Source organism: Lepisosteus oculatus, chromosome 21 (assembly GCF_040954835.1).
Source record: "Lepisosteus oculatus isolate fLepOcu1 chromosome 21, fLepOcu1.hap2, whole genome shotgun sequence".
In the NCBI taxonomy this organism is placed as follows: Eukaryota; Metazoa; Chordata; class Actinopteri; order Semionotiformes; family Lepisosteidae; genus Lepisosteus; species Lepisosteus oculatus.
Genome location: NC_090716.1, coordinates 5,676,199 through 5,703,995, shown reverse-complemented (window position 1 = coordinate 5,703,995; position 27,797 = coordinate 5,676,199). Strand labels below are relative to the sequence as shown.

At 35.5% G+C, this 27,797-nt stretch overlaps 1 protein-coding gene across 5 annotated transcripts in view; it reads right to left on the bottom strand.

Annotated features, from left to right (window-relative positions):
• Positions 1–155: 155 nt before the first annotated feature.
• Positions 156–27,797, bottom strand: part of ano1a (anoctamin 1, calcium activated chloride channel a) — a 47,948-nt gene continuing 20,306 nt past the window's right edge. For 4 of the 5 annotated variants that reach the window (XM_069181605.1, XM_069181604.1, XM_015338510.2 and 1 more), the window contains 21 exons: positions 27,127–27,181; positions 26,765–26,816; positions 26,348–26,403; positions 25,947–25,988; positions 24,111–24,175; positions 23,583–23,717; positions 22,486–22,646; positions 20,287–20,369; positions 17,893–17,964; positions 17,436–17,513; positions 15,211–15,285; positions 14,763–14,964; positions 14,043–14,154; positions 13,801–13,858; positions 13,215–13,315; positions 12,202–12,344; positions 7,999–8,151; positions 7,479–7,531; positions 5,545–5,729; positions 4,804–4,909; positions 156–4,184 (listed from right to left, as the gene is read on the bottom strand). In XM_069181605.1, coding sequence (XP_069037706.1) covers positions 3,915–4,184; positions 4,804–4,909; positions 5,545–5,729; positions 7,479–7,531; positions 7,999–8,151; positions 12,202–12,344; positions 13,215–13,315; positions 13,801–13,858; positions 14,043–14,154; positions 14,763–14,964; positions 15,211–15,285; positions 17,436–17,513; positions 17,893–17,964; positions 20,287–20,369; positions 22,486–22,646; positions 23,583–23,717; positions 24,111–24,175; positions 25,947–25,988; positions 26,348–26,403; positions 26,765–26,816; positions 27,127–27,181 — 2,257 coding nt within the window. In that variant the 3' untranslated portion in view covers positions 156–3,914. The remainder of the gene's footprint in view (positions 4,185–4,803; positions 4,910–5,544; positions 5,730–7,478; positions 7,532–7,998; positions 8,152–12,201; positions 12,345–13,214; positions 13,316–13,800; positions 13,859–14,042; positions 14,155–14,762; positions 14,965–15,210; positions 15,286–17,435; positions 17,514–17,892; positions 17,965–20,286; positions 20,370–22,485; positions 22,647–23,582; positions 23,718–24,110; positions 24,176–25,946; positions 25,989–26,347; positions 26,404–26,764; positions 26,817–27,126; positions 27,182–27,797) is intronic. The other variant, XM_015338512.2, reaches the window with a different exon arrangement.

The window sequence follows — 27,797 nt, the reverse complement described above, 5'->3', positions numbered from 1 at the left end:
GGCAATTTAATTTGCATCTAAATACATGCGATGATTATAGAATATTTCATATTTTGTGTATTCAAATTACAAAGTAATGTTTGTCATTGTTTTTTCTTTGTCTAGAATACGTCACTTTAAAAAAATCTTTACTCATTATCATAGTGTATGTGGGATTTTAAGTACCAAAATGTTATATTTTATGTAAACATGTTAAAATGTTACATTGTTACATCAAAGCATAATAAAACTTGTTACATACTGTATACAGTACACAGGCATTGGAGATTGTTTTAAGAGATTAGTAGGTTGGAATTTAGACCTATCATACATGCAGTGTACGAAAAATGATTTCCACATTACAGTAGGTTCTATTTTCAGAAATAAACTGTCCACACAAAATTAACTCTAAACTTTATGGATTGTACTGTCTTCCGTCTGTACCTGATGTTTTTTTTTAAACACAACCAATATCTTTCACATTAGGTTTATTTTTCATTAATAATTTCCCCCAGCAAAAACCAGAAAAGATCTCTGTACAATTTCAACTTCATCTGTTTTTCATACAATAGAAATGTACTGTATTGCAATGACACTTGACTTAGATTGCTAGATTTGAATACAATAGTTAACATATAAAATATCTCAATTTTCATGATACACTGGAGCAATGCAGGTGACAAAACAAACTTATACCATACACCAGGGTTTGATCTCAGTAAATCTAATGTAAATGTAAACATAATAAAAGGGTGACAACAATGCAAATATAATATAAAGCAGAACCAAAAAAATGTTTAAAATACAATATAGACCAAAGGACTGAAAACTTAAACTCTAAAGTAATTCTATTTTTCTTCCATTTAAAGAAATGTTTGAAATCAAAGAATGGATCTGAAACAGTTCAGTCATGGTATCTTTTGAATGTACTTTAGAAATAGAACTAATATTACATTCAACTTAAAGATCTTTTGTGGTACCTTACTATCTGTAATCTGTTCTGAATCTGTTCACCAGATGAAAAATATATGTTCATTTATATAATATGTTTTTTTATATACAGTATATAAAATATATAAAAACAAAAAAGCTAAAAATGTGAGAACTGATGTAATACTCAGAAAGGGGACATTCTGTCAGACACAGGATAATAAAAATGAAAAACAACAGCAGCTTCATATGAGTTGACATGTTTTGCTTATGCATTTTTAATATGAAAAACCTAAAGCATTTAAGTTTTATTCCATAAGGAGCCATCCTTGATCAGAAGATGATAAAATATTAGAAATTAAATTTAAGAAATGTTCATTTTAAGTAAAAATAACATTTTGGCATATATTTTAAAACAGAAGTGAAAACCACTCATAAAGGTAACAACAGCAGGAAATGAAAAAATGATATAAGCCAGATCAGGTTTTGATGTGTTTCATTTCAGTTGTGCTCACTTTATGGTTGACACATCACTTCCAATTGTATTTTAGAGTGAGGAAATAAAAGTGAAACACATTTCTAACATTAGAAAAGAGGAGATCTCGTTACTCAGAGCACAGCTGGGAACAGAGAAAATTAAAATGGATTTACGCACTACAATACTTTACATATTTCCAAATAATCAAAATATAATTTTAAAGAGCCTAAAAGAAAACACAATGTATTGTATGAGCTTAAAACATAATATTGTATACAGGCTCTTCAGAATCACTTTATATTACGTTTTTCAAAATAATTTTTATTGTGCCTTTTGAAATATGTAATGTGCTATACAATGAAAAAAGCAGTATTTTACAAAGTATACAAATATTTATATGGAAAAGTAAAAAGATTATGATAGTTAATAGTAAACAAAACATGTAACAATACTCAAAACATTAAATAGGACTATATTTTGAAACAAATATCAGAAAAAATAACATTCTGTTGCCATGCACAGAAGATAAAGCTACTGTACATAAAGAGTTGCTGCATTTTGCAAAAGCTAACTTCACGTGTACTCAGATGCTGTAGCTCAAGAGATCTTCTTCAAGGATTTCGGACTAGATCTCATTTCTGCCTCCTCCTTACATTATAAATAGGAACGTCTCAGGGTTTCAATCCATTAATTTTCCATTGATTCACTCAAAGCAGCTAAATCAGTACCTTTCAGGCAATATGTGAGAAGAGGATTATTTTCTAATATTATGAAATCATAATATTATAGTGAACATTCATGACTGTAACATGATGACTGTTTCTCAAAAAGGACAAAAGGCCCACCTCAAAAAATATAAAACCTGGCCGTCAAAATTTAAATAAAAACACGAGACAAATAAAACATCTAAAGAATTCAAAGAGGTTAAAGTGTATTTGTTTCTTTATACACATTATTATACCGGTGCATACAACAGACTCGTTCATTAAAATAAATAACCTGTACACCATGTTTTTGCAATGTGTTTGCCCCGGTATTTTGAAATCTTAACATGATCTGAAAATTTTGCAAACAAAATGTTTTTCATGAATTAAAAAGAAAGGTTGTATTACATTGCCTATGTACGCTGCTACATCTGCTATGTGGACTGCTGTTAATTAAGCAATTTATTAGAAGAATCACTATGTATGCCCAAAAATCAAGTCAGGTGTGGGACTTTCTAATTCAGACTTTCAATTAGTTTGGTGCAGTCATACTGCATGATTAATAATTAGTACTAGAATATAATAAAGGAGATAGCTGCATTGTAATAATTTGGTATATCTGGTATTTTACTACCCAGTGGTTAAATATGAGTACATTTTCCTGACATATATTACTGTTTATTACAAAATTTAAAGCCAGATTCATATAAACAAAAGTGTTTCACACTTAAGCAGTGAAGTAATGAGGGCTAATACTCCAAAAAACAAAACAAAAATAGCTTTAGACAGATGTAGGCCAAGGTGAAATTATTCAGTATTAGGCAGGAATCACGATAGCATAGACTTAAAAGGATTTAATAAACATGAGAATGTCTTGATAAAACAGCATAAAGTCAAGTATTCTACATCCAACACCTTTCTCTTAAAATAGTGAAATAACCTATTAGCGTTCCGGTTTATATCTTACAGATTTAACTTATTTAAAAAAATGCACAAGGAATATGAAATCCAGAAGTGTTTCTTGACGCAAGAGGCATTATTTATGTACAAGGTCATTAAGATGTAAGTGAAATTTGAGTTCTAAGAATCTGGGTGGCTTACTTCAAACACCTAAGTATTGCTATTTGAAATGTTTGGTAGCTTTTACATTGAGTATGTCAATACATAAATACACCTTAATGGCAGACATTTTAGAACTGTAAAGTGTGTATTAATAGACAAAAGTGGAAAAGTAAGTTCAGGCATTTAGTGGGCCAAATTCTAATAATTTGCAGAAAAACTATTTGGGCTGTTTTCATTTTAGTCATCACGAACATTTTATCAGTAGGATTTGATGTATTTGTGACTTAGAAATCTGCTGAATCTTTTATAGATTTTGCTTTCCCAATTATGAAACCTGAAAACACACGTTAAAATGAGGTTTTATTAAAGGGAAGTGCAATGTGTGTGTTCTGCAATCAACATTGTAAGAAAAACAACTCTAAATCAGGGTTTGATGTGTTCTGTGAAGTGCAACTATCTAATATATCCAAAACATTTGGACTAAATCCTTATTAACAATATTTCCCTGCTTTGAATTTTTGTGCGAAAGAAAAACAAACATCTTTCTCTGTTCGGAATGTGGTCCTTCATATTAGTAGGATCCCTGCAATTGGTGAGCAGTGACCGAACTGAGACTGACAGAAACATACCGGAAAAACTGACATATCATGAAGTTTGCCACCCTGTATTCTCAAGTACCTATAATCCTGTGGAATGCCCAGATGAGAAAAAACAATCTTTTCCATGTTTGATGCTATGTGTTCTTTTCCCTGAAGATATCCTTACATGTCCACATTTTGTGCATTCAATGAAACAGCACTTCCTTTGAGCTCATGGGCCTGTGGGCTGGGACTGTGGCTGTTACAGTTCTCCATGCCCTTGGGATCTTTGCCTCTTCCCACGAGGCTCTCCAGCATGTTCAGCTTGCCTTGTTCCTCTTTCATGAAGAGCTCCACCATCAGAATCTTTTCCTTATGGATCTGCTGGCTGATATCCTTTGGAATGTCTGGGATCAGCCAGTCCACAAAGTCACTCATGAACATCACCACGTTCTGGAGAAAGGATACAATTAAGAACAGATTTAGCATATTGAAAGCATCTACCTCAGAAATAACATCATGTTTTTAAACTGGAATGAAGATTGTAGAAAAACAGGAGAGACAAAATAAGACATTTCGTTACACATGGATGTCTGAAACAAACTTCTCAACCATGTTACTGAAGCTAATCCATTGGAACACTTCAAAATATTCTGGATGAGAGCCCTGGGTCAAATTGTCACCAACAACTAATGGAGTAATGTTAGTAATTATAATATATACAGAAGGGTTATTTTAGTAGATAGAGACAAACCCCAATGTAATTATGAAGAAGAATGAGCATTTATTGACAATGTATGTTTGGCGGTTTGAAGGACAATCACTAGGTCACATGGAGAGGAAAATCAGAACTCCTTGGGAAATGCTCTTAAGCTTTGTATTTGTATCCTAGAGAGCCAGTGAGAACCAGAACCTTTTGTTGTGAGCTCTAATCATTTTTGATTTAATAAGAAGGTGATGGGTCACAAGAGATCTCTGGGAATCTTGTCTCATGGTGTGATGGAAAACACCTTGAGGTTTCAGGTTCAGAAGCTGAAATCCAAGAAAGGGAAAAGCTGTGATAGTTGCTGACCTGGAAGACAATTACAAATGCCAGCCGAGCTGCCAGCACAGCCCAGAATTCTTTGGAGATGTCATATGCACTAGGGGACCATGGAGGCTCCCTGTAGTCTTTGTATCTGGAATGAAGAAAATTATAATTAACGTTAAACATCAAACAAAACAGTAATTACAGCACTCTGAACACTGAAGTTAAACCAGAGACTGGCAGATTGTGTAATAAATTATGTCTTTTATATTTAGACCAAAAAGTTTCCATCCCACTCCCTCAACAGAGAGCAGACCAAGTGCAACAATTGACAAGACGTTTTTTAAAAGCTTTGCGCAGTGGCACACTTCCAAGCATGGATTTGAGTGGAATGATTATAACAAACGACTCGTATTTTTTCCATTATTAAAAAGCAACATCAGTGTTCATTCCTATTTTTTCAGTTAGCAAGTAAAACATTTTCATACGAATGTCATTTAAAATGCAAACTACTTCTTATATCAATTGACCATGGGTCAGTATCTTCTGAAGATTTAGTATTAACTGTGATGACATTAATTTCGCTGGGCTCTTTTCACTACAGAGATGAATATTTTGTGTTTTGAGTGAAACAAAGTCATCAGACAATAAAATTCTATTATGAATCATATGATTGCCTTTTCCTTTGTAAAAGGGATTTCATTAAGCATAAATATCGCCTAAGCAAAAAATAGGGCAGATTGTACCTTAAGGTGGTGCATGACAGAGAATTGTGAGAATCAGTACCTGCATATTTCCACTTTGTAGCCCAGGTTCGAGGGGATGTGAGGCTCAGTTCCCTCTTGGAAGTGACTGACATTGAAGTAGGACAGAGTATGGTTGACGAAGCCATGCATTGACCCGTCTGGACTGTACATGTACTGGTACACCAGGCGTGGAATGAAGTCGGATGTAAATGATATCACAAATGCCTGGGTGGTCAAAATGTCAAAATGAACAATTAGAGCATTATGGAAAACACTAACAAAATACATTTCCTTGTTTGCTGCTAGATTTCAGAGTGAAAGGAATCCTGTTTTAAATTCATGACGTTTTGTTTTAACATTCGGTTTTATGAATAAGATGCTTAAAAACGAAAAACGAAATTAGACGTCCATTGATGTGGAACGGTTATGGATAAATATTACCATGGATAAAGAATCGAATGTGTAGCAAAGATCTTTCCAGATTCTATAAAAAAGGCATGACAAAAGTACTGACACAATACTGTTTGTGTTATCATACTGTGGTGCCTTTTAATTGTGACAAACATGATTGTTTGTTTGTCTCTAATTCATGCAAGGAGTTTCCTTTCTGGCAAAGTCTTAATTTGCCTTATTTGGAATGTTTTCTATCGTGGACTCATCCTTGTGGGATACTAGCTGTATCAGTAGTCAGGAACTGCGAGGTTAGAATATCTATGATATTCTCCATTTTATATCAATGGGCTTCAGAATGGAATTGTTTTTTTTTTCCCCCCAGGGGTACAGCTTTAAAAAAGACCTCTTTAAATTTTAAATATTAATTGAAAAGATGAAGAAAAACTGCAATCACCTACAATCTCATCATGATCTGAAAATAAATCCTGAAACTACACAGCTACCATCTTTCGGATGAGACATTAAACCGAGGTCCTGACTCTCAGTGGTCATTAAAGATCCCTGGACATTTCTCGATAAAATTAGGGAGTTATCCCCCCCTCGGCCTTTACCGTGGCCTCCAAATTGTCCCCATGTATGATTAGCTTGCACTTGTCCTGCGAAGGACTGGCGCCCTGTCCAAGGTGTACCCTGCCTTGTGCTCAATGCTTGCTGGGTAGCCTCCGGCTTCCTGCGACACCATATGGTGAGTGGTTTGGCAAATGACTACACAGCTGACAATAAATTATTTAGATTTCAGTCTTAGGTCTCAGAGTAAACGCTTTCAGAAAGACATTGGACATCTTTTTTATTGTCTTAAAACCAGCCAGAAAAATGTTGTTAGTGACCATTTATAGCTCTCTTCTCTTTTTAAGTCAACTATTTAAATTGATTTCCATGAAAACTATGCAACAGGGAGGGTAATGGTTATATTTTACAAGGAGTCACAGAAAATGTTAATACTGTATGACTGCTTTGATTTAATGGGATACTGCCAGTCCTAACTATAACATCATTCACTTCCAAAGAGAGCACAAAGCAAAATAATCTGCTGTCTCTAGAGGCAATTTGATCCTAAAACACAGACATCAGGATACTTTCAAATGTTGCCTTACAAAAAACAGAAATAAAAACTTGTTTTTACATAACCAAAATCTCTTTTAAGACTCTTAAACTGTCCCTGTTTATATCACTTTCATACGTTACTCAAAGTGCTTTAGTTCTTTGAAAAATACTCAGATTACCATGGTTTCAAACACTTTTTAATTTGTCTTGCATTTTTATTTTTCCATTAAAATGAGTATATTGATTCATTTTTAATGATGACAGTCACAGCAACATGATGGCCATCCCAAAATCATATGGTACAAAAAGGAACTGCACCAAAAATGATAAAATAATAGTTTAATTTTCTGCTATCAAAGCAGTGAATTTGAAAAAGGAGACATCTTTTAATGCACCCACTGAAAATTCTTAAACTTAAACAAGTATAATTGTGGGAACTGCTCCATTTGTCTTTCCAATTAAAAGAGGAACACTTACATTAATGATGACTGCTATTTTTCCAATGCCTCTAAGAATGTTGTACCAGATACCTAAAACATAAGTCGAAATGTCAGTTGGCAGGTCAGATCATTGCTGAAAATGTCTATTTCTGTAATTAAAGGCCCAAGTTACAAAAATACATTCATGTCAAATCATTTGAACAAGATGGACTGAGTAAATTAGTGTGCTAGATTTATCAACAAAAACATTCTGTAAGTTTAACAGTCACCACTAGGGGATGCTAGCCATTAAGCACAGAACTGGCCATGATTGATGGGATGAAAAGTGTTAAAATGACAGCTGAATTAATCACTAAAGTGTATAGAGGGCCCTGTTACAACTGGAACTTGCCTGAACTATTAATGTAATTACAAGCACATGCTTAGAGGTCTTGAGACGTTTTAGATTTTTTGGTTTTAGTATAAATCAGCAGTTCATTTTTTTTTACCAGAATATCACTAAATATGCACTAAATATCATAAAGAAGAATAAAATAAATTCTACACTTGTTACGTACCAATATCCTTTGCTCTTGCAGCTATGGGCCTCCTGAGCTCAGTGACAAATTTCTTTGCATCCAGGCGGATTTCTATGATGTTATTTAACAGAGCAAACAGCGGCGCCAGTGGAAATGAAGCCACAAACAGGGTAACAAATCCAAACTGTATAACTGCAAAAAGAAATAAAAGTTATTTTTGCACCCCATGTTTTGACAATGTCATACTCTCTCCATCCAAGGCAAACACATTTTAGAAATAACATACTAACAACCAACTATTTAGAAAACAGATCTTATTTTTCCAACTTTCTTTTGGTAGTATACTTTAAAAATAAAACATTATGCTGCTTTCTGCATGAAAATGTATGAGCTGACATGCCTGTGATATGACTCAACTGCACTTGTGCACAGCTCTAAATGAACTGAACGAGAGGAAAAGTGATCAGGATAGATTCCACCCTGGCTCTCCCTTGACAATCTGCCAGGGACAGGGAGAGAGTACCACAGTTTTCACTTACAACATTAGACTTTGATCTGTCGCACAGATGATGAGACTGAGTTACTCTGAGATTAAAACAGCTGTGGGGAAGGTCTTGCCCGTCCATCAACATTAAATCCCCAAAATGAATAAAAAGATTTCCGATTTGTATCTATTTATGCGTCGAAGGCTTATTTTGAAGATTAGGGTCTTCCGGCACAGTACACTCCTGTCCAAGATACAAGAGTTTTCCTTTCTTTGTGGGCAAAGTGTTTTGTGTATTCTGTCTGCTGAGACCCCTCAAACAGGTCACAACAGGCTTCAAGAGCTCCATCAAGATCTACATAAACACCCATTCCTCCCAAATGAATCGCACCACTCCATTCTGCCTAGATATACTGTATGCAATGGGGTTTAATTGCAACTTCATCAGATAAATCTGCACAGTTCAGATGAAGACTTCATGTAACTGGTTAAGCAGGTACCTAAAACTATAATCTTCTTCATGTTTAAAATTAGACTGTGGAATTTTGATATCTGGAAAAGACGTTCGATAATACAATGTGGTATATGTTGTATTTTTACTAGGTATTTCTAAATCAGGGTAGCTGATTTTTTAAAATATTTTTTAAATAAAACAGCATTATTATTATTATTATTATTATTATTATTATTATTATTATTATTATTATTATTATTATTATATTAGACATTAGCCTTACATGTGAAAACCTAAGTGTTATTTGTTTCAAAATATGCCAGGAGAATACTTTAGAGAGAATGCTGTACACAGTACTCTCACATAACGCCTTTCTGTAGAGCTAATTTTGGTTAATGTACCAGGAGGGTAAAGTGCAAGTCTTCTACAGATCCTGGAATACACTAACTAACCAGGCCAAATCATGTTAAAATGTTGCAATCTGATCAGCCCCCACAGTGGTAAGGCTCAACACTTTCATAACAAAGAGATTAGATATTAATGTTCTAATGCTTCTGTATGATTTCATGTGGGGTTTTTTTCAAGCTACTTCAATCATTATCATCTTAAATATAGAGCATGGAGGGCTCCCGAGTGACCAATCTTGTAAAATCCAAACGTCAAGGGTTCAGAGCTGGGTCATGTCGCCAGCTGACTGAGACAGGGATTCCCCAAGCAGTGGTGCAGAATTGTTTCAGTGCTGCTGCTTGTGGGCCTTGGGCATTACTGAGAGCAGAAAGACAACTGGCCATTCCAGATCAGGTGGTTTACATGACAGAATCTGGTGGCAATTCTATTTTATAAAAACATAACGTACAAAATCCTGAAATTTCCAGGAAAAGTGAGTTCAAGCTATTTTGCTCAAAAACATTTATTATCTTATTAAGATGTAGATTAGAAGTTTATTAGTTTTTGCTGAATGGTGTTAATCAATGGAATGGACAGAGTCTACCTTAAGTTATCTGTCTTTTACAAAGTCCATCTCCACATTTCCCTTTTAAGATCACAAAAAGAACAAGAACTTGAAAAAGAAAAAGAGCTCACTGATTGTTCCTGTGAGCGTGCCGCCTTGTGCAAATAAAAAGCCAACAAATTAGAAAAACACATTGGCAGTGAGGTGATCACTCTCTCTCTAGTTTAAACAAATTTAAGTATCCTGGACACTCAGAAGGAATCATCGCTATGTCATCATATTTACTGGTCCTGAAAGGCAATTGATTTTCTGATACTTCAAAAACTTCATATACTATATGTCCACTAAATAAAATCATGTCTGCAGATTCAGGTTTCAGTAAAAAACCACAACATTTTACCCACTTGTTCTAGTTTTCAGATAGACATTGACTTTGTCTTGTGGGTCATTATGATGCTTGGTACACTATCTGTCCATGAATGTAACCTTAATGTTTGAAGAATATTTGTTAATGCCATATATTACGTGTGACCCAGACCTGTTTCCTCTACAGACTGTTTTATCCAGAATGCTTACAGAAGCTTCCACCTTCCACCACTGACTAATGGGTCTTTCATGTTTGAAATACAGAGCAGAGTCAAACTCAATATTGTATGCAACAGGACAGAAGATGGATTATAAATCTGTCATAAGATTGACCTTCCTTTAACAAAAACCATGAATTCTAACAAAAAGAGCAAAAGCAAAGAAGGCCAATTTCAGGAAAGCAACCAGATTTCAATATCGTCAGGAAATGTATCATCTTGACTACTTACAACCTTTGAACTTTTATTTCCTCATTCTATGCTGATGTTAACAATATCTTATATTACCCTTATATATCTGTTAGACCCACACAAAAAAGTAAAATAGAGATTATTCTGTTTGCATTTTTTTAATATGTAAACATCTTCAAACAGCCGGCAAAAAATTTTAAGTCATAAACAACAGCCCTTATGTTTAACATTATGAAGAAAGTTGATATTTATAGGTCATGCCTTAGCTTTGATCTGAGTCTGTGGTAGACTGTCTAAATATTAAAAGCTACCTTATCCACATATCCTTCAAAAGAGTCAGTAGTGTGTTGTCCCTCAGCTCTGAAGCAAAAAAATCTTGAAGATAATCTTTTTTTGTTTTTTGGTTATTGCTGAAACACCCTTAGTTCCATTAATTAGCTGAATAAATTTTGTCCACTAATCAAAGCAACCAACAGTGGCTAAACAATCTGTAACTGCATTATTCAACACAAAAAATGCAGCTTTCCTTTTGAATTTTTAAACTGTGTAAATATAAAATGAATCAATTAAGCCTCTATTGACAGAATTTCATCCCCTGCTATCACAACCGCTAACACCTCAAAGGATGAGGCTTGCTTTGAAGTTCTTCATTTACTTTATCTTTAGAAAACACTTCTTAAAAATGTGAAAGTTCATGTAAACTGTCTCTGTGGGATCTATTTTAATGACCTGGAGAAGGATGTTTTTAAAAGCCCCTGTCATCTTCATATATGTACTGTAACATTTAACTTTGAACACATTCTCTTGGCCTACAGAGTCCGTCTGCAGCTTTGAGCAGTAGAAACTACTGTATATAACTTTTCTTTTGCTTTTCCATTCTCTGCTTATCTCAGAATTTATTGCTGCTGCATAGGGGCTTTCTTAACCTGCTACGCTCTATTTATTTCTTCTGTGGTGCATTACCTGTACAGCAGTTTAAAACCAATAAATACCATTAAGACAGTCCTCAACGTTCTACTTCTGAAAAAGATGACATGGCTAAGAAATATACACACACACACACATATATATATGCATATGTAGTGCTGCTTTCTTCCCAAGACGGTGACAAAACTGATATGCAACTCAATCCTAAAGTAGTAAAGCAACTGTAAATGAACTGCTTATAGGATGCAGTGCAGAATGACCGCAATGTTGTTTATGACTACAACCCAGCCAGTGTGTTGGCTCGACCAAGGTGTGTCTTGGCCCACATGCCCTAGTATAAGTTTCTTTCAGAACGAAATAGATTTCTTTTTTGAGTTGTGGAGTTTAAAAGGAGTAATTGTTGGTGGTGGGGGGGGGGGGGGGGAGACAGTGGGATACTTTTCACATATATCTGACAAATTGGGAAGTACACAACTTGTGCAATTTGTGACTTATGAAATTACACACATAAAATACATATAAATACATATTGCTTCAAAACAAGACAGTTTTAAAATCTGACATATTGTACATGTTTTCTACACACAAACAAAATGAAGCTAGAGGATTGGGGGAGTGTGTGTATGTGGTAACTGCAGCTTTTACTCACTCATTTCCATGTACTCTGGAGTCAGTCCTGCAAAAGGATCTAAAAAGTAGTCCGTCTCATAATGTTGCAACTTCTTCTCCCGTTCCTCTTCCTGGAAAGGACGCCTCTTTGACTTGATGTATCTTATCAGCTTCTTCAGTTTGCTGCAGACAGAGGGCCGTGACAAGACCAGATGTTCAGCATGGTGATTCTGACTATCTCACGCAAACATGCTCCAGTTAATGTCTGGTTCTAGGAATCCTTTCTCAACTCTTTTTGTTATGGAACAACTATATTCACAGGAAAACAGATCACAGTGTATCAGGGCAATGTGTCTACTGGCATTTATTATGCTTGAGTTCAACCACTCCAAGATTTTGTTTCTTCCAATTAGCCAAACAAAGGTTTAATTAACCTAAAGAGGGTCAGAAGAAAAATGTCTTTTACTTGTTTATTTTTTTGTTTTTAAGTTTGGGATAGCTAATTATTATCTCAGCTTACATCTCCAACTTGTGTGCCTAGCTGACTATGCTCATGCACTATGCCATCTGCTTCTTGTAACCACTATAGAGGGCGCACCCACTGTTTTGGAGCACTTGGACAAATTTCTGCAAATGCATTGTATTGCGACAATGCAGGTCACCTGACATACTCATTTACATTTGTAGCAAATTCAAATCCCAACATCTGATGATAGTTTTCATTATTACTTATTTAGATGCCTCTGTCAATCAAAAAGCTGGCAAAAATGATGTGTTTGTAATGTGCAACCTTCAGGTAGATTGAAGCTTGGAAATCTTTAACAAAGAGTTAATTCACTTCAGGCTTTGGTCTTTCTCAGCAGTATTTCCTACAAAGAGCAGTCGCCTGTAGACTGCTTTGAATAAGGTATTGTATTTAAACAACGTATCTAACTTAATAAGAAGTTAACATTTTGTTGAAACTGTTCACAGCACATGCAAAATCAGACTAAAGAATGTTGCTGTAAGACTCAGGAAAAGGTGCAGTGTAACCTAAATTATGTCACCACTTACGGGATGCCAATCTCAAAAAGGTTGTTCTGGATCAGCTGTTTTCCCAACATGGTGATACTCAGTTGAATACACAGCTCCATAAGACAGCCTCCGTGTGCACACTAGACAGCGCGATAGAACAAAATCACAATCAGAAACCCATACTTTCTATCAGATCTGTATAATGAACAAGAAGTGCAATACTTAAAAAAAAACACCTCTGTCACAGACTGGTCCCGCATTTTGTTATTTATTGGTAGAGACCCAACTTCAAGCTTAGAAATTCCCCAGAACTGCGTATAGCTAATTGTGTTTGTACAGCTCTTTTCATTCCAAAGAACCTCAAAGCACTTTGTACACGATTCATCTACCACTGAACTGCAGCACCCACCTGAGAGACATACAGCAGTCATTATGTGCCATTAGCCACAGTACACAGCAGATCAGATGTTACTTTGCAAATTTACAGAAAAGCCACAATGCACAAGTCCAAAGTGAAGTATACACAGTATATAGGCATTTATGTACAAAGCACAAATCAAATATTTTCAATAACTGAGCTGAGTTTATTGTATTTGATGATATATTTTTTTAAAAGCATTTTTACCTCTTCCATCCGAAAAGATTTAAAGGCGTACACATAATTCCCTGGACGGCCAACAAGCCTTTTGATGAAGAAAACAACAAGAATGGTTGGTCAGAATAAGGAATGGACAGGCTTGCAGGTCGTGTTATCACGTAAAACTGAATTTAAAATACAATATTTAATGTTTCTATCTACTGGCGTACATTACAAGACCCCTGCATAAAAATGAATAGAAGAAGAAATATGAAAATAAAGATACCCACCTGCCTCTGAAGAAGGCAATATATATAATGGGAGTGAAGGCATTCACAAACTTTAATATAAATGTCTTGAAGATTAATCGCTCCTCAAAACTTTTGTCAGTCTTTGGAACCTCTGAAAAAACACGTTCACTTGAATTTAATTCAGTGTTGAAAATCAGAAGTGAAACCTAAATATAAAAAAACTTTCATTGAATTGTGAAGATTTATTACACTTTTATAGACATATGAGGGAGAAACTGTATATTGTCTTTTTCAAAACAACACTTTTAATATAAATCCTGCACATTTTTACTGAAAAAGAGTAAAATTTGATAACCTAATCTGATTATTGCGTGGATAATACACAGATAGATCTAACTTTTTGAAGCACTATAAACCAATAAACTATTAACTTCTGATGTAATATAATACCCTTAAACCAAGACCATTAGTCACAAATAACTGGAACTCAAGTAGTTAATTCAAATTGAATCAGGGCAATAGGATGAATGAATGGAGAAAATAATGGAATACAATACATGCTGAATTTTGTGGGCAACCAAATAAGCCCAAAGACAAATAATGCAATCAGTAAAGTGTAATCATACTGGAAATATCAGTGTTACAAAACTCAAGTTCTGTTGGACTAAGGCAAGATGTAGATAAAGAGAAGAAAGGGGGTGATGCCAGTTCCTTATTTCGAAGCACTGTGCATCAGAGCTCATCCAAACCCATACCTACCCAACAAGGTGAGCCATCGTGCAATGGCACCATACACCTCATCCAGAATCAGGATGATCACCAGGTTAATGATGGCGGCCGTGGCTTTTACAGTGAGCCTCACGTTGGACCTGGTGACGGGGTTGGAGCTCATAGCCAGTGCTGCCTTTGTGGATACCCTGTACAGAATTACTCCAAACACAATGGCAAAAGTCACACCTATCTGCATGAGGGAAACACAGAACGTGAAGGAATAGGACAAGGTTAGTACAGCAGCAATCCCTTAAAACAAGGAGAAATGGTAAAAAAACATACAATTATATTTTGAAATGCCATTTATTCCTCATTCAACATGAAAACAATCACAGTCTGGTTTTAGCATTATTAGAAATACAATGCTATTACAGGTGCTTTAGCTAAAAATCGTAAAACCACAATGTTAGGGAACATGGCAGTACCGAAGTCTTACCATTAACAACATCATGACGAGATTTGTGACATAAGCAGGCATTCTGTCCCTACAAGTCAGTTTCTCTTTTTCTGTCTGGAAGAGGAAAGAAAAACTTAGGCTTTGTAATTCTACATAAATAAAAAAGAGAGAGAGAAGAGATGATTGGCCCTTCTTCTGATGCTGCGACTCCCATCACAAACATAAAGCCTTTCTTTTATTTTTAGAGCCTTCAGTTGCAAGTCACATTGAAACTGTGTATTTGATGCTATACGATACTTCATGCAAGGTGTTACAAACCTGCACTCTTGCCCTCTTAAAACTATTTTTTTGGTCAACGTGATCACGTGCTTCATTAAAACCATCATTGGTTTGGCACCCACTTTTTGTAAAAGTTGTGATTTTTAACTTGGGTTGAGAAGGCAAGATTTCTTCTCAGATGCTCAGAAGGTTTAATTCAAAAGCCAGATTTTGTTTTTTCCACATAAGCTGCAGACAGTGGTGGCTGACTATGGCACTTTGTAGATGTGTTAGATGCAGCAGTAGATAAATAATTAGCTTCAGAAATTGTAGGAGGTAATGGGAAAGATTGTAGTCTGCAAATCTGCTTCTGCCAATGCTCCAGGCACTGATTATACAGCACTCATTTGCAAGATGCAGGTTTGTCTACTTGCCCCTCGTCTGTTGTCATTCAAATCTAAATTAAAATGAGAATTTAGTTTTGTCTTCAATTTGCAATTTGTAAATTTGCATGAGAGCAAAAAACATTTTGAATGCAATGCAAATCAAAATGTTATAGGATGAACTTTCAAGTTCAGCTTCTTTTCCCATCTAAATGCATATCTTATATTAAAATCATATTTAAAGCCATAGAATCATGCAATCTCAGTATGAAATGAAGGAGTCTGCAGCATTTTCATAAACAGGTACTAATTAGTAAGAAAGCATGCTAATGACACAAAGAGCCATATTTATAATCTAATTACACTCAGGTAGAATGTTATACCTTTTAATTTCTGATAAAACAATGATACAATTTTAAAATGTTGCATCGGATTAGCCTTTGAGATGCTACTTTATGATTTCCCTTTATACAGTTTAAAATGTTTTCATTTTATTATTGTAAAAATGCACAAAATAATTTATGAATATGGCCCAATATGCACAAAAGTACAACTTTTGAAAGGGAAAACTGTGACATGCTGGGTTACAAAGGGCAAATTCACAAGTTCAATTTTCACGACTGACATTCACTACGACAGGGGAGTGCACAACAGTGTCACCTAGGAAAAATGGGTAATAGGAAGGTGAAGATGGTGAAAGAATTGCTTAAAACATCAAAAATAAGGAAGAAAAATGTGTGGGATAAAGAAAAAAATGTGCATTTCACAATTTATAAACTGGTATGTCAAGGCCCCAAAAAATCCCTGTGCTTTGTATCGCCACAGCTCAAATTTACCAATGTCACTAAGAACTACTAAGCTCCTGTCAAATATTTATACTGTAACTGCTCTGAAAGTATAATGAGTAAAATGTGCAAAACACTTGACAAAGTAAGCCACTAAGTTATTTTATTAGTAGAATATTAAAGAACTAGTAAGAACTTAACTATAACAAGAACTTAAGTAAGAACTTAAATACTGTATAACAATAGTATATTTTATTTAGAATCTTGACAAGATTCTTTAAAATAATAAAACTCAACAGACATGATCAATTCCATTATACAATACCGTATGTAGACCTCTTAGGAAAATGAAATGGCTTTGTTGTTGTATTCCTGTGGCTTTCAGAGAAAACTAGGGATGTGTAAAAATTGACAGCTAGGTGCTGATGACTAGGCTTGTCAATAAGACTCTGCATATAAATAAGCTCTGTAAAATTCAATAAAAATTAAATAAAAATGGGGGAGACAGAAGTATTTTTATAGAAATCATAAGGCTGTACAAACACAATTAGCTATACGCCTAATATTCTAAAAAGATCCAATGATGCAATTTGTTATTTCTGTTTCAAACCTTTTTTACTTCATACTATGAAAAAGATACAGATTTCATTGTGGCAGGCTAACATAGGTAACCAGCAGCACAGATGCTACAGACATTATAGGCAAGGTGTATGTAACCTATTCTACTGCACTGTTCTGTATGACTACTCAAATACAGGAGTTGGAAACTACTATTTGGCCCAGTTTTTGCCTTGACAGACCAGTTTAAGAGTGAATGAGGTTCACATTTAGAAAGTACCAGCTTGACGCCACCCATGGCAGTTTGAACAGTTTGTTTCCATTTGTTTGTTCGCTCTTCCATTACCTCTGGGGGTTTCTGACGATAAGAGGATAAAGATAAAAACGCCACCCCCCAAAAACACAACAAAAATAGAAAAAAGACAAAAATGTCACAAGAGAGCTTAAACACATCTGTTTTAAAAGTCTCTGATGGATTAGAAACAAATGTCTCCAAGTGAGTTTGGAGACTGGACCGTAATAATCAGGATGGGATCACTTTATGACTGTAATAAAACATGGCACTGAACATGTAGTGGGAGGAAGGTAAGATAAAATGTATATGTAAAGAATTCCAAACATCATTTTGTGTTTAAGAAAAGATCTTACAAAGTTAAAGTAGTGGTCATCTTGTAGTAAAGCAGTAAAATGTGAATAATTGCCAGCACAGAAAAGAACCAAATGAATTCTCCACCTACTTTCTTAAATTTGCCCTCCTTTTTCAGTGTTTTCTGCATCACTCTGAACTCATACTCTGCTCTTGGGTGGTCCTAGACAGGAAAAAAAAAATAAAGACACTTGGGGATTTACTGTATGCATCCAATAACAGGTTAATACCTCTCAGCCCCATTAGTAGCAAAGAAGTATGAGCAAAGATTCGGTTACTATGCAACAACCCGAGAAGGGTCAATTAAAATCCTTCCAACCCAACTTGGAAGGATAATCACAGGTGAAGTCCAAAAAGCGCAACTGATCAAACCCAAATTTGAGACCAAAACAAGACAACGTTCATCTTCCATCAAGGAAGATGAAGACCTTTAACAACTCATGATTACACTGAGCTTTAAAAACAGAAGACTGGGTACACTTCATAAGCTGTTCAGTGTACTTTTTGCTCTATGCAGTTTTGCATATTCTAGCCATCTTTCGCCCAGCAGGGGGTTCCAGATATGCTACAACACACTTCCAATATCAGCCCTAAAACGATGTACATAAGAGCAAGTACATTCTTGGTCAATTAGAAGATGTGTTTTCAATTAAAGACATTAATATAGTGAATTTGTGTCCATTATCAGATTCAAAACCTTGAGTTGCATTTTGGCATGCCCACAGTATGGAAATGTGAGGAAGGGCAACTACTGAGGAAGCAGAAAATGCCGAGTAACGAGGAGGTGAGTCAGAATTGATACCAAACGTGAAGCAGATAAAGTTACTGAATCTGTAAGGTGAACAAAAAAATGATGATTCAAACAATATTTTAAAAAAGGATGTTGAAGAGTATTAAAATTAGCAATGGAAGAAGAAACAAAAATCCAAGAATTTCCTGTTTGATGGATTCCAGAGAAAGAAACGGCGTGGATGGCAAGCAGTGGGAGAAGGCGAATAAGATCAGCTTGAAACAAGAAAAAAAAATAAATAAGGAAATCCAAACCTTTACTGCTTCCTTCAGGAAACCCAACAGGAAAAAAACAGACACAAAAAGCATTACATTATTGAATCATTCCAGGACTTCCTCTTCCATTTCCTCCGTTCAAGATATTTCATTTGTTTGTGAAATGTTTGACTTAGAGAAGTATAAAAACGTATTCAAATTGAAATACAATTCTTACAATTGTACCAGTTATTTGTAACATTTTATTTTCCAGCATCCCCACACTTTAACATTGCAATTGATTGATCACCCCTATCTGTCACCAATGAGATGCCACCGAGAACAGGACTGAACATCTGGCTGGCATCTGGACACAGGTGTTAACTGTCTGTACACGCACTACAGAGGTCCTGTCATTAGTGTGGATTTCTGGACCAATCACTCACTAGATAACTGCATTGTTCCCTTTTCCACTGATATATAAAACATTATGGAATTAAACTATTTAGATAATAGATAGTTTAACTATTTAGAAAATGTACACAGAGATAGAACTCAAGTGATATTCCTATGAATACTGGGATGCCTTTTTATGTCTATACCCCCTAAAGTATTAAGAAATAACAGGTTTTCCATAAGTAAGAAATTGTAAGAAAATGTACTAAAGAAAATATTACACTGGTATCCTGTCTTGTTAATGACTTAAGACATGGTCTTCCGCAGCTGAATATTTTGTCACATGTCCTATTTATTGATAGCTTTGTGCCGGCTTTAGTAATAACGATAAGAATTCCTTATATTTTTATAGAGCTTTTCTGGACACTCCACTCAAAGCACTTTACAGGTAATGGGGACTCCCCTCCACCGCCAATGTGCAGCCCCACCTGGATGATGCATCAGCAGCCATAGTGTGCCAGAACGCTCACCACACACCAGCTCTCAGTGGGGAGGAGAGCAGAATAAGGAAGCCAATTCGTTGATGGGATTATTAGGAGGCCATGATTGGTAAAAATGGGGGAAATCTGGCCAGGACACCAGGATACCATCCCTACTCTTTTCAAGAAATTTTTCAAGAAATAGGTGAATTATAGTATGGTTTAATGGGAGAAAATAATAATAACCTGCATTAAAAATATATAAAATTAAAAAATTAGAACAACTTGAAATGAGATATTAGCTTTATTTAGATTATTTTATAACTAAATATCTTTTATGTCTTGTACAGAAGAGTCTTTAAAACTATAATGATACCTTCAGTTCCTAATTGGTAATTTAAAAAGTAAATAAACTATTAAGGCCTTTCAAATGAAACAGCCTACCTGGTGATAATCATTATGACTACCAAGGTCTTATTTGAAGTTCTAATTGTGAATGAAGCTTGTGTGATTTAAAACAGACTCACAAGGAGATTGTGGAAAAAGTGTTTATGTAATCCCAGTGCTGGAGCTGCAGAACGTTGTTTATACAGTGTGTTAAAAGAAACATAAAGTAAATATCTCACCTCTTCTTCTTCAAAGCCAGTCAGATCCCATTTGTAATTCAGCCTCATTTGCCTTCTTTTCCAGTGCTCCATGAACATGGTGGCTGTAACAAAAAAATAATCCTAAAAATATGAATTATAGAATAGCAAAATGAGAACAATTTTATTTTCTTCACAAAATCTTAACTCATGAGAAAGCCCATTTTCATCCATCAATGAAATTGTGAATGGTATTAAGTAAATAATGATAGAGATGAACTACTGTTCAGAGTTCAGGAAGATTAGAGGCTTTTTCAGAGCTACCATCATGGCTCTCTATAATGTTGAGTAGGTGTTTATTCTTATGAGAACATAACCTGATCACACATCATTTTGCCAGATACAATGTAAAATACAAAAATACCTGCACACTGAAAATGAATTGTTTCCAAGCAAAAAAACACATTTCAATATCAATTTTAAATAAAAGTGCAGATATCACGATTTCTCTAAAGTATTCTTCCCGCGCAATGTAGTCAGAAACAAGTTAAAGAAAGAAAAGAAGCCCCATGCAAACAATTTCATATACAGAAATAATAATCACCCAGTGACTTTCTGGATAAAAACACATGAGGAATAATGACAAACACTGTTACATTGCTTTAATATATAATTATATCACAGCCCTACAGGCCATTGAATTACAGCTCCCCTAAAACAAGCCTGTACTATATTTCTATTCTTGATAACAGTTAAGTACAAAAAAACAATATCAAACCAAGGATAAAATTCTTGGTCTGAACTTATGACCTGACACATTGGTAGCACTGTGCTTCAATACAGACGATTGCTTCCTGCCTTCATTCAAACGTCCGTGATAATAAACAGAGGAAAGGAATGTAGGGGGGAAAGGCTTTATTAGGTTGAGTTGTTATTTTCCAGAATCCGAGAGACTGTACAGGGTCTGTTGGCAAAACACTTCAAGGGACTGAGGTTTCTCAGTAGCTCCACAGTCATAACAGGTAACACTGGCCTAGATGTCAACCCAGACACTATGGAGATTGCAACTAGAATTTAGTCATGTGATTAAGGATATTAGGGTTATAAATTATAGCCAGTTTTTGAATGTATATGTAATACACAAGTGCAAATGAATTAGTACAGAATGTGCAAAACCATGTGTTACTGCAGGAATAATTAATTTAGTCTAACTTTGTTCCACTGCAGATACAATTAAATTTAAGTGATGTTTGCATTAACTATAAAACTAAAGAGGGCTTCACAAAATCAAGTATTGAAGAGTTTCATAGGCCCCTTTTAATAAGAAAAGATAGCAATTCTGGCCAATTATTGACATATTTGGCCAAATTAAGAAATAAAGTACTCAAAGTAGAACACTACCCTGCCTGAGTTTTTACTCCTGCTCTATTTACACGAAAAAATCCTTTACATATAAAATCACACCTTAATTGTAGTACCTTTTTTGTTGTTGAAAATATAGATCGCCCTACAGCAAAGGTTAGAAATGTCTGTTTCCCCAGTCTGATGCTTTGGGAAAGAACTACATCAGAGTTATGCACAGTGAAGTAACGTACTAGTCGGCCTCATTAGAGAACTAGCAATCAAACAAAAAAGTCCCTCATCGCAATGGAACTGAACACCTTCTGAGCCTGACATTGATTAACCCTTCATTTAAGGGTATAGTGAATATGCCTTGGTGCCAGAGCATGTGTATAGAAAATACTTCTGTCTGCTGTACGAGATGAGCCGAATTAACATTTCTAGTCAGTATCGTTAGTTCTGTGCCAGAATATTGTTAGCAACTGTTTTATAGTTAATGCACTTTTACAGAATACAACAGCATTGAATTACTGTCAACTGAGGTTAACGCTATGGTATGTCCTTAATCTGACTAATTTAATTAAGCAATTAAGAGCCAATATATTCTAAAAACCGGAAGATTCTAACGTTTTGATTCTCAGGAAGCACAGTTTGTCGCCGCTTGGCAAAAGCACTCTGACTGACAGCTTGGCTATTCTTAGTGCCACAATCAGGTTGCTCTCCTACTAGACCATACTGTATGAAAGGGAAACTCTTGAAACACACAGCCTAAAAACATCCTAAGCCTTGCTCCAGGATGCAATCAATCATTTGAAGTAGTAATGATAAACAACACAAATCACGTCGGAAAACGCAGATGGTTTCACACTGCCACGACTCGCCCAGAAGGGAGCTCCTCACCCCACAGTGCCATGAAGATGGAGAAGAAGACCGTGGCAGGGTTATCGAAGAGATGGCTGGCCCGAGCAGTGGCGCACCCTGTACTCAGCTTCCAGTAGCCACAGACTTTGTCGCAGAGGGGGCACATGGTGATGTTGTTCCTTTTGTCACACATTTCCATGCTGAAAGGGGAGAGACAGAAAATTTCAACGGCGGCTAACAGCAACAGTGCTAGCAGAGCAGGCAGAGGGACCAGAGCACCTCTGGACCCCTCAGAGGACACTGCTGTACCACCTCACCCTGGCAAGATAAAAATGGGCAATGGCTGAGGGATTCCCACTGCCCACCTCCTGCAAAATGATGCAATAGAACGGGCGCCTGTAGTCATATAACCGAATTGGACTGTTCCACAGACGGAATCAGAATCACATGTGATTCACTTTGAAGTGTGCCAGGTTGTATCTCATCTCGCGCACAAGTTGCATTTAACAGCGCTTCATTTGAATTTCAAATAAAAAGAACCTTGCAGAAAAACAAGGAAAAGCAAAAAAAGATCTCTGTGTTTTGCATCATATAAAGAGGCCTGTAAACTATAGATGGACAAGTTTCTGGAAGATAAGGATGACACTGTCACAAACTGCATAGCATATTATGCTGGCAGCATGCTATGGTTGTTTAGAGTTCTCTCTGTAGGTAGCGCTATGTTAAAGATAATGCCTCTTTTCGATTTTTCTAGATTAATTAAGAATTCTAATGTAAGAAGTGAAAACACTGCACCTTAAATGCTTTTTTTTCTTTGATATTCTATATTCGGGGTGACCAATTCAGGTCCTGGAGCATCACAATCCAGCAAATTTGATAGTTTCATTTAGACCAACCACTTAAGGAGACAAACTGAACTACTGGCTGGTGTCCTTTTAGATTAATATTAGAGATGAACAAAGAAAAAGTGCTGGAGCTTTCTATTCACTACACATTTACACTCTACAAATACCTACAAATACCGGTTCTGCTCGCTCTGGTTTAGAATCCCCATTATTTTTCAGGTGTGCCCTCAGAAAGGAAACTCCAGAGAGTCTCCACCAAACATCACCCCAGAAACCAAGGCCGAAACAGACCTGGGAATGTCATCATCCACAGTGGCACAGCCATAAAGGAAGACAATTATTCCAATAATGGAGGCCGGGATCAGCATCTGGGTATAAACCCCCAACCAGGCGAAGTACAGTCCGATCTTTTCCCCAAAGTATTTTCTTCAAAATAAAAATCATAGTTATTTCACACACATGTAGATACAGTATGTACATAGGTCAGACAAATTCCATTTTGCATTTGAATAATATTTTTCACACAAATGTTATGTTTATGTTGTTTGGAGTGTGCTTGGTTTAGTTGTTTGCCGGGTAAGTTTTACTGTTTAGCACATCACAGAATTAATTAAAAACATGACATGGCAAAACCTGATGTCTTGTTTACTTATGGTATAAACAGATGCAATGACTACCTGTTCTAGCCTATCTACACCTATTACAAAGAAGACTGCTAACCCTTCATTACTATTTCCATTAATAAATTGCATGATATTCCCGCATTATTCATTTTAGAAGTGCCACTGAAATTAGAGAAGCAACATTTATCCATCTCACCTGATAAGATCAATAGGCTGATACTTATAGAAGACACTGTAGCTTGCCCACTCCTCATACAGCAGCTGAAAAGGGAAAAAAATAAGAATGTAATTCGCAGCTTCATTAAAAATATATACTGTTATCTACAGCATGTGTTACATTGTATAATTTGGGAAATTACTTTAAAACGTTGCAACTTTAAAAACATAGGCTTAAACAACTAAAAGAAAATAGAAGAATTTGTTTTGCCAACAGGTTATTTCACCTTTTTTAGGAGTTATCAGATTTTATGATCGAGTGTTTGATTTGATTAAAACAATTGGCAACGGTCGCTTCTAAGACAAGCATTCTTTAAATAAAAACACAAGTCAATTAAAATGTTAATACTGTTTATGAGGGGTTATTGTTGTTCTCCACCTTTATTGCCTGCTTTTTAACCTTTGAAATTACTTGGAAAATGGAAGATCAGGAGCAAAGCTGCCTCTGGGAGGAAAAATGATTTCTCCAGAGCGCTGATTCACACAGAAAGACTGTCCTGTCTAGTGACTAAAACACTCTTGGTAGCCATGAGAGATCTGGCACCTCACTGCTTGCTAGTAGTAATGTGATCCCTTCTATGTGAGGGTGAAATTGAAGTCGCTGCAGATGTTCAGATTCCTATCACAGCCCCATAAGATGAACATGGCCTCGAAGCTTTTGGGATAACAGTGAGGACAGAGATCAACAGCACAGGCTTTCCTGTACACAGCCTTTGCCTACGGGAGTCATTTTTGTATGTGATTCTTCAATGTTTGCAGGTACATGAGGATACCAGTATAAGAGTAAAAATAATGCATATTTCAGTGTGATATTTAACTTCAGCAACAGTGATGTCAGCAATTAAAAATATTAATTAAATAACAATTCTTACACCCATGAGATCAAAAATACTTGCTACCATAAACATTTGCAGATGTATTGTAATGTATAATTACACAAATAATACCGTACATGGTAGATATACTCTCCAGTATGTAGATACAGACACAAACAGATATATTGTAATATATAAAAATACAGATAATATTGTAAATGATAAAACTGGAGATGCATATACAGATATAGTATGGTATGTTCTGTAATTAGATATATTGTACAGATAATATGTGCATATAAAAAAAACAGCTAAATTTGGGAGGGAGGACAGATCCTAATCTCCCCTTCTTCCTCTCTCCTATATATACACTATATATCTTGCCTCCTGAACTCCCCACCGCAGTTTCCCAGCTCATTCACACACACACGAGGGCAGGTTCAGTCACCCTCCTCCTTAAGTTTAGGCTGCCATTCCCTCACATAGGCTGGTTACACCAAACAACTCTATATAGTACATTTTGCCTCCATATCGCATTTATTTGGATTTCAATTTCATTGGCAACTTTAAACACTTTATTGTTTAGGTTTTTCATCTATTAGCTCAGCTGCACAATGACATATAAGCATATAATCAGGCTGAAACAACGCAGAGTCCCTCGATTTCACTGCTCCTCATTAAAGAGATTTCCTTTGTAACAGTAAACACCTGTCCACTGCCAGATTTAAAACCTTAAATGCTGAGTGTCCCATCTCACTGAAAACAACTCAAGACATATTGTGCTGGGCAAGTCCCGATAACATTGTTTTAAAACTTTTAAAACAATCTGTCAATTCCACAATAACACTGCTGAAGACAACTAGAAATGTTTGCACATTTAAAACACTCCATTATAATTCACTTACAGGAGTTCACAGAAATATTGAGACTGCATTCGCAAAACACAGTCATTTTCTGTGCACTTACAGCAAACTCCTAACAAGAACTTAAGTTCCTTTTACCTTTCTGTCATTGGGTGCTCTGTTTTCACCATTTGTGTCTCCCTGCAATGAAAAGCAGATATTAGGAAGATTTTTTAAAAATAAATATCCTTTACATAATCACTACCACATAATGTTCTCAAATAGCAGGCCTATGTGATAAAGTGAAGGGTTTTCAGAGATCTATTATTGTTAAAATAACAGTGGTGCAATCACATTAATGCAGCATTGTCACATACAATGAAGATAAAAAAGGTATCTAAATCCCTTTTTATTAAAAAAAGCATTCAGTAAACCTCACACAAAAAACAGATTGAGATTAATAATAATATAACAAAAATCATTTATATTTCATCAAGCCAATAATGTATATATTGTAATATCCATTCCATAGGAAAATGTATAAATATGGCTTGACTTACATCATGTAAGGGATAGGCTGCTGTATAAACTCCATTAGCAAGGAGACTGGTCATCCCTGCAATAAAGTTAGATATTTATAAAAAGAACACAGGCCAGTTTTTAACTCCTGTGTAAATAAACATTTTCTCCTTCTGAAGAAGGAAATTCTTTCTCATGTCTTTAAAGTTACAAAGGACCAACAGTCTATTAAAAGCATTTCAATTCTACAGCAGAGTGAGAGATCACAACTGGAGCAGTGACTGTCAGTAAACCCAAACAGCTTCCTTTCTTCTACTACGATGCATTACGCATAAATTCTTACCCTTTTCAATACAATGTGTAGACCCAAAATGGCCACGAACTGTCCAAAAACATTCTGTGAAGTTTAAAAACATTATTGCTTTGTCTTTCAAGGCAGGGTTAAATAGAGAGCTTACCCATGCTGTATTTGGCTTTTGTGCATTTTGTACGCTTCAGTATTTCATAGACCTAACAAAAACAAAAACACAGATCAAACATCAGATCTGCTGTATGAAGGCTTTAGTCATAGTATGAGTTAATTTCATTAAAATTTTAAAAACAAATAAATGGATATTCTTTAACAAAATACACATCACTGCCATGAAATCTTATTACAGAAAAAGGTTAACAGGCAAGTACGTTATTCAAATACCATATACCTGTCAAAATTCTTTAATTAGCTCACAAAGTGAACAAGTACAGAGACTGAATCTTAATCAACCAACAGAGAACACTTTTTTTTTCTGTGAACTGACCTGGTCTTGCATGCAATACTTACTATTGAGCTTCTTGTTTTACTGTCGAAAAAGGAGTCTTTATCTGATAAATCAAACCTGTGCAATAAAGAAGCAATGCGTACAAAATTAATTTCATGGGCTTTGCTTAATGTCATTTGACAATTTCAGTAATCATTGTGTGCACACTGTAAAGAATTTTATGACTACTTTCTAAAACACCTCCCCCACCCCACCCAACAAATATATAACTGAAAAAAAATTATTTCCACTCTCAATAAAATACTTCCAGAATTTTCTGACATTCGTACAAAAATAATTTACTGGGATTTAGTTCAATCACATACTGTATACTCAAAATGCAGAAACAATAAACATTTGTAAAGTCAATGGATTTTAATTTCACGAAAGGTTCTTTGACATCCATAGGTAACTAGATGCCAGTCTATGAACTTGAAGTACTGCTACATTCTAGAAGCTATTTGCTAAACTGCCCTTTGTCTTCCCACACCACCCCCTTCCTTTATAAACGGCAAGAGATCTCAGGAGTTGAAGAGTGGCTAAAGCCAATCCAGCATGTTCTTTAAACAAACAAAGTCAATAATATTTGCTTAAGATAAGCTAAAGCTTTTTGATATTAATGCAGTGATTAGGAATATTTATTCTCTCCTTCTTCCAGATGCACTCTACTTACTGTATAAGCCACTTCGTTAGT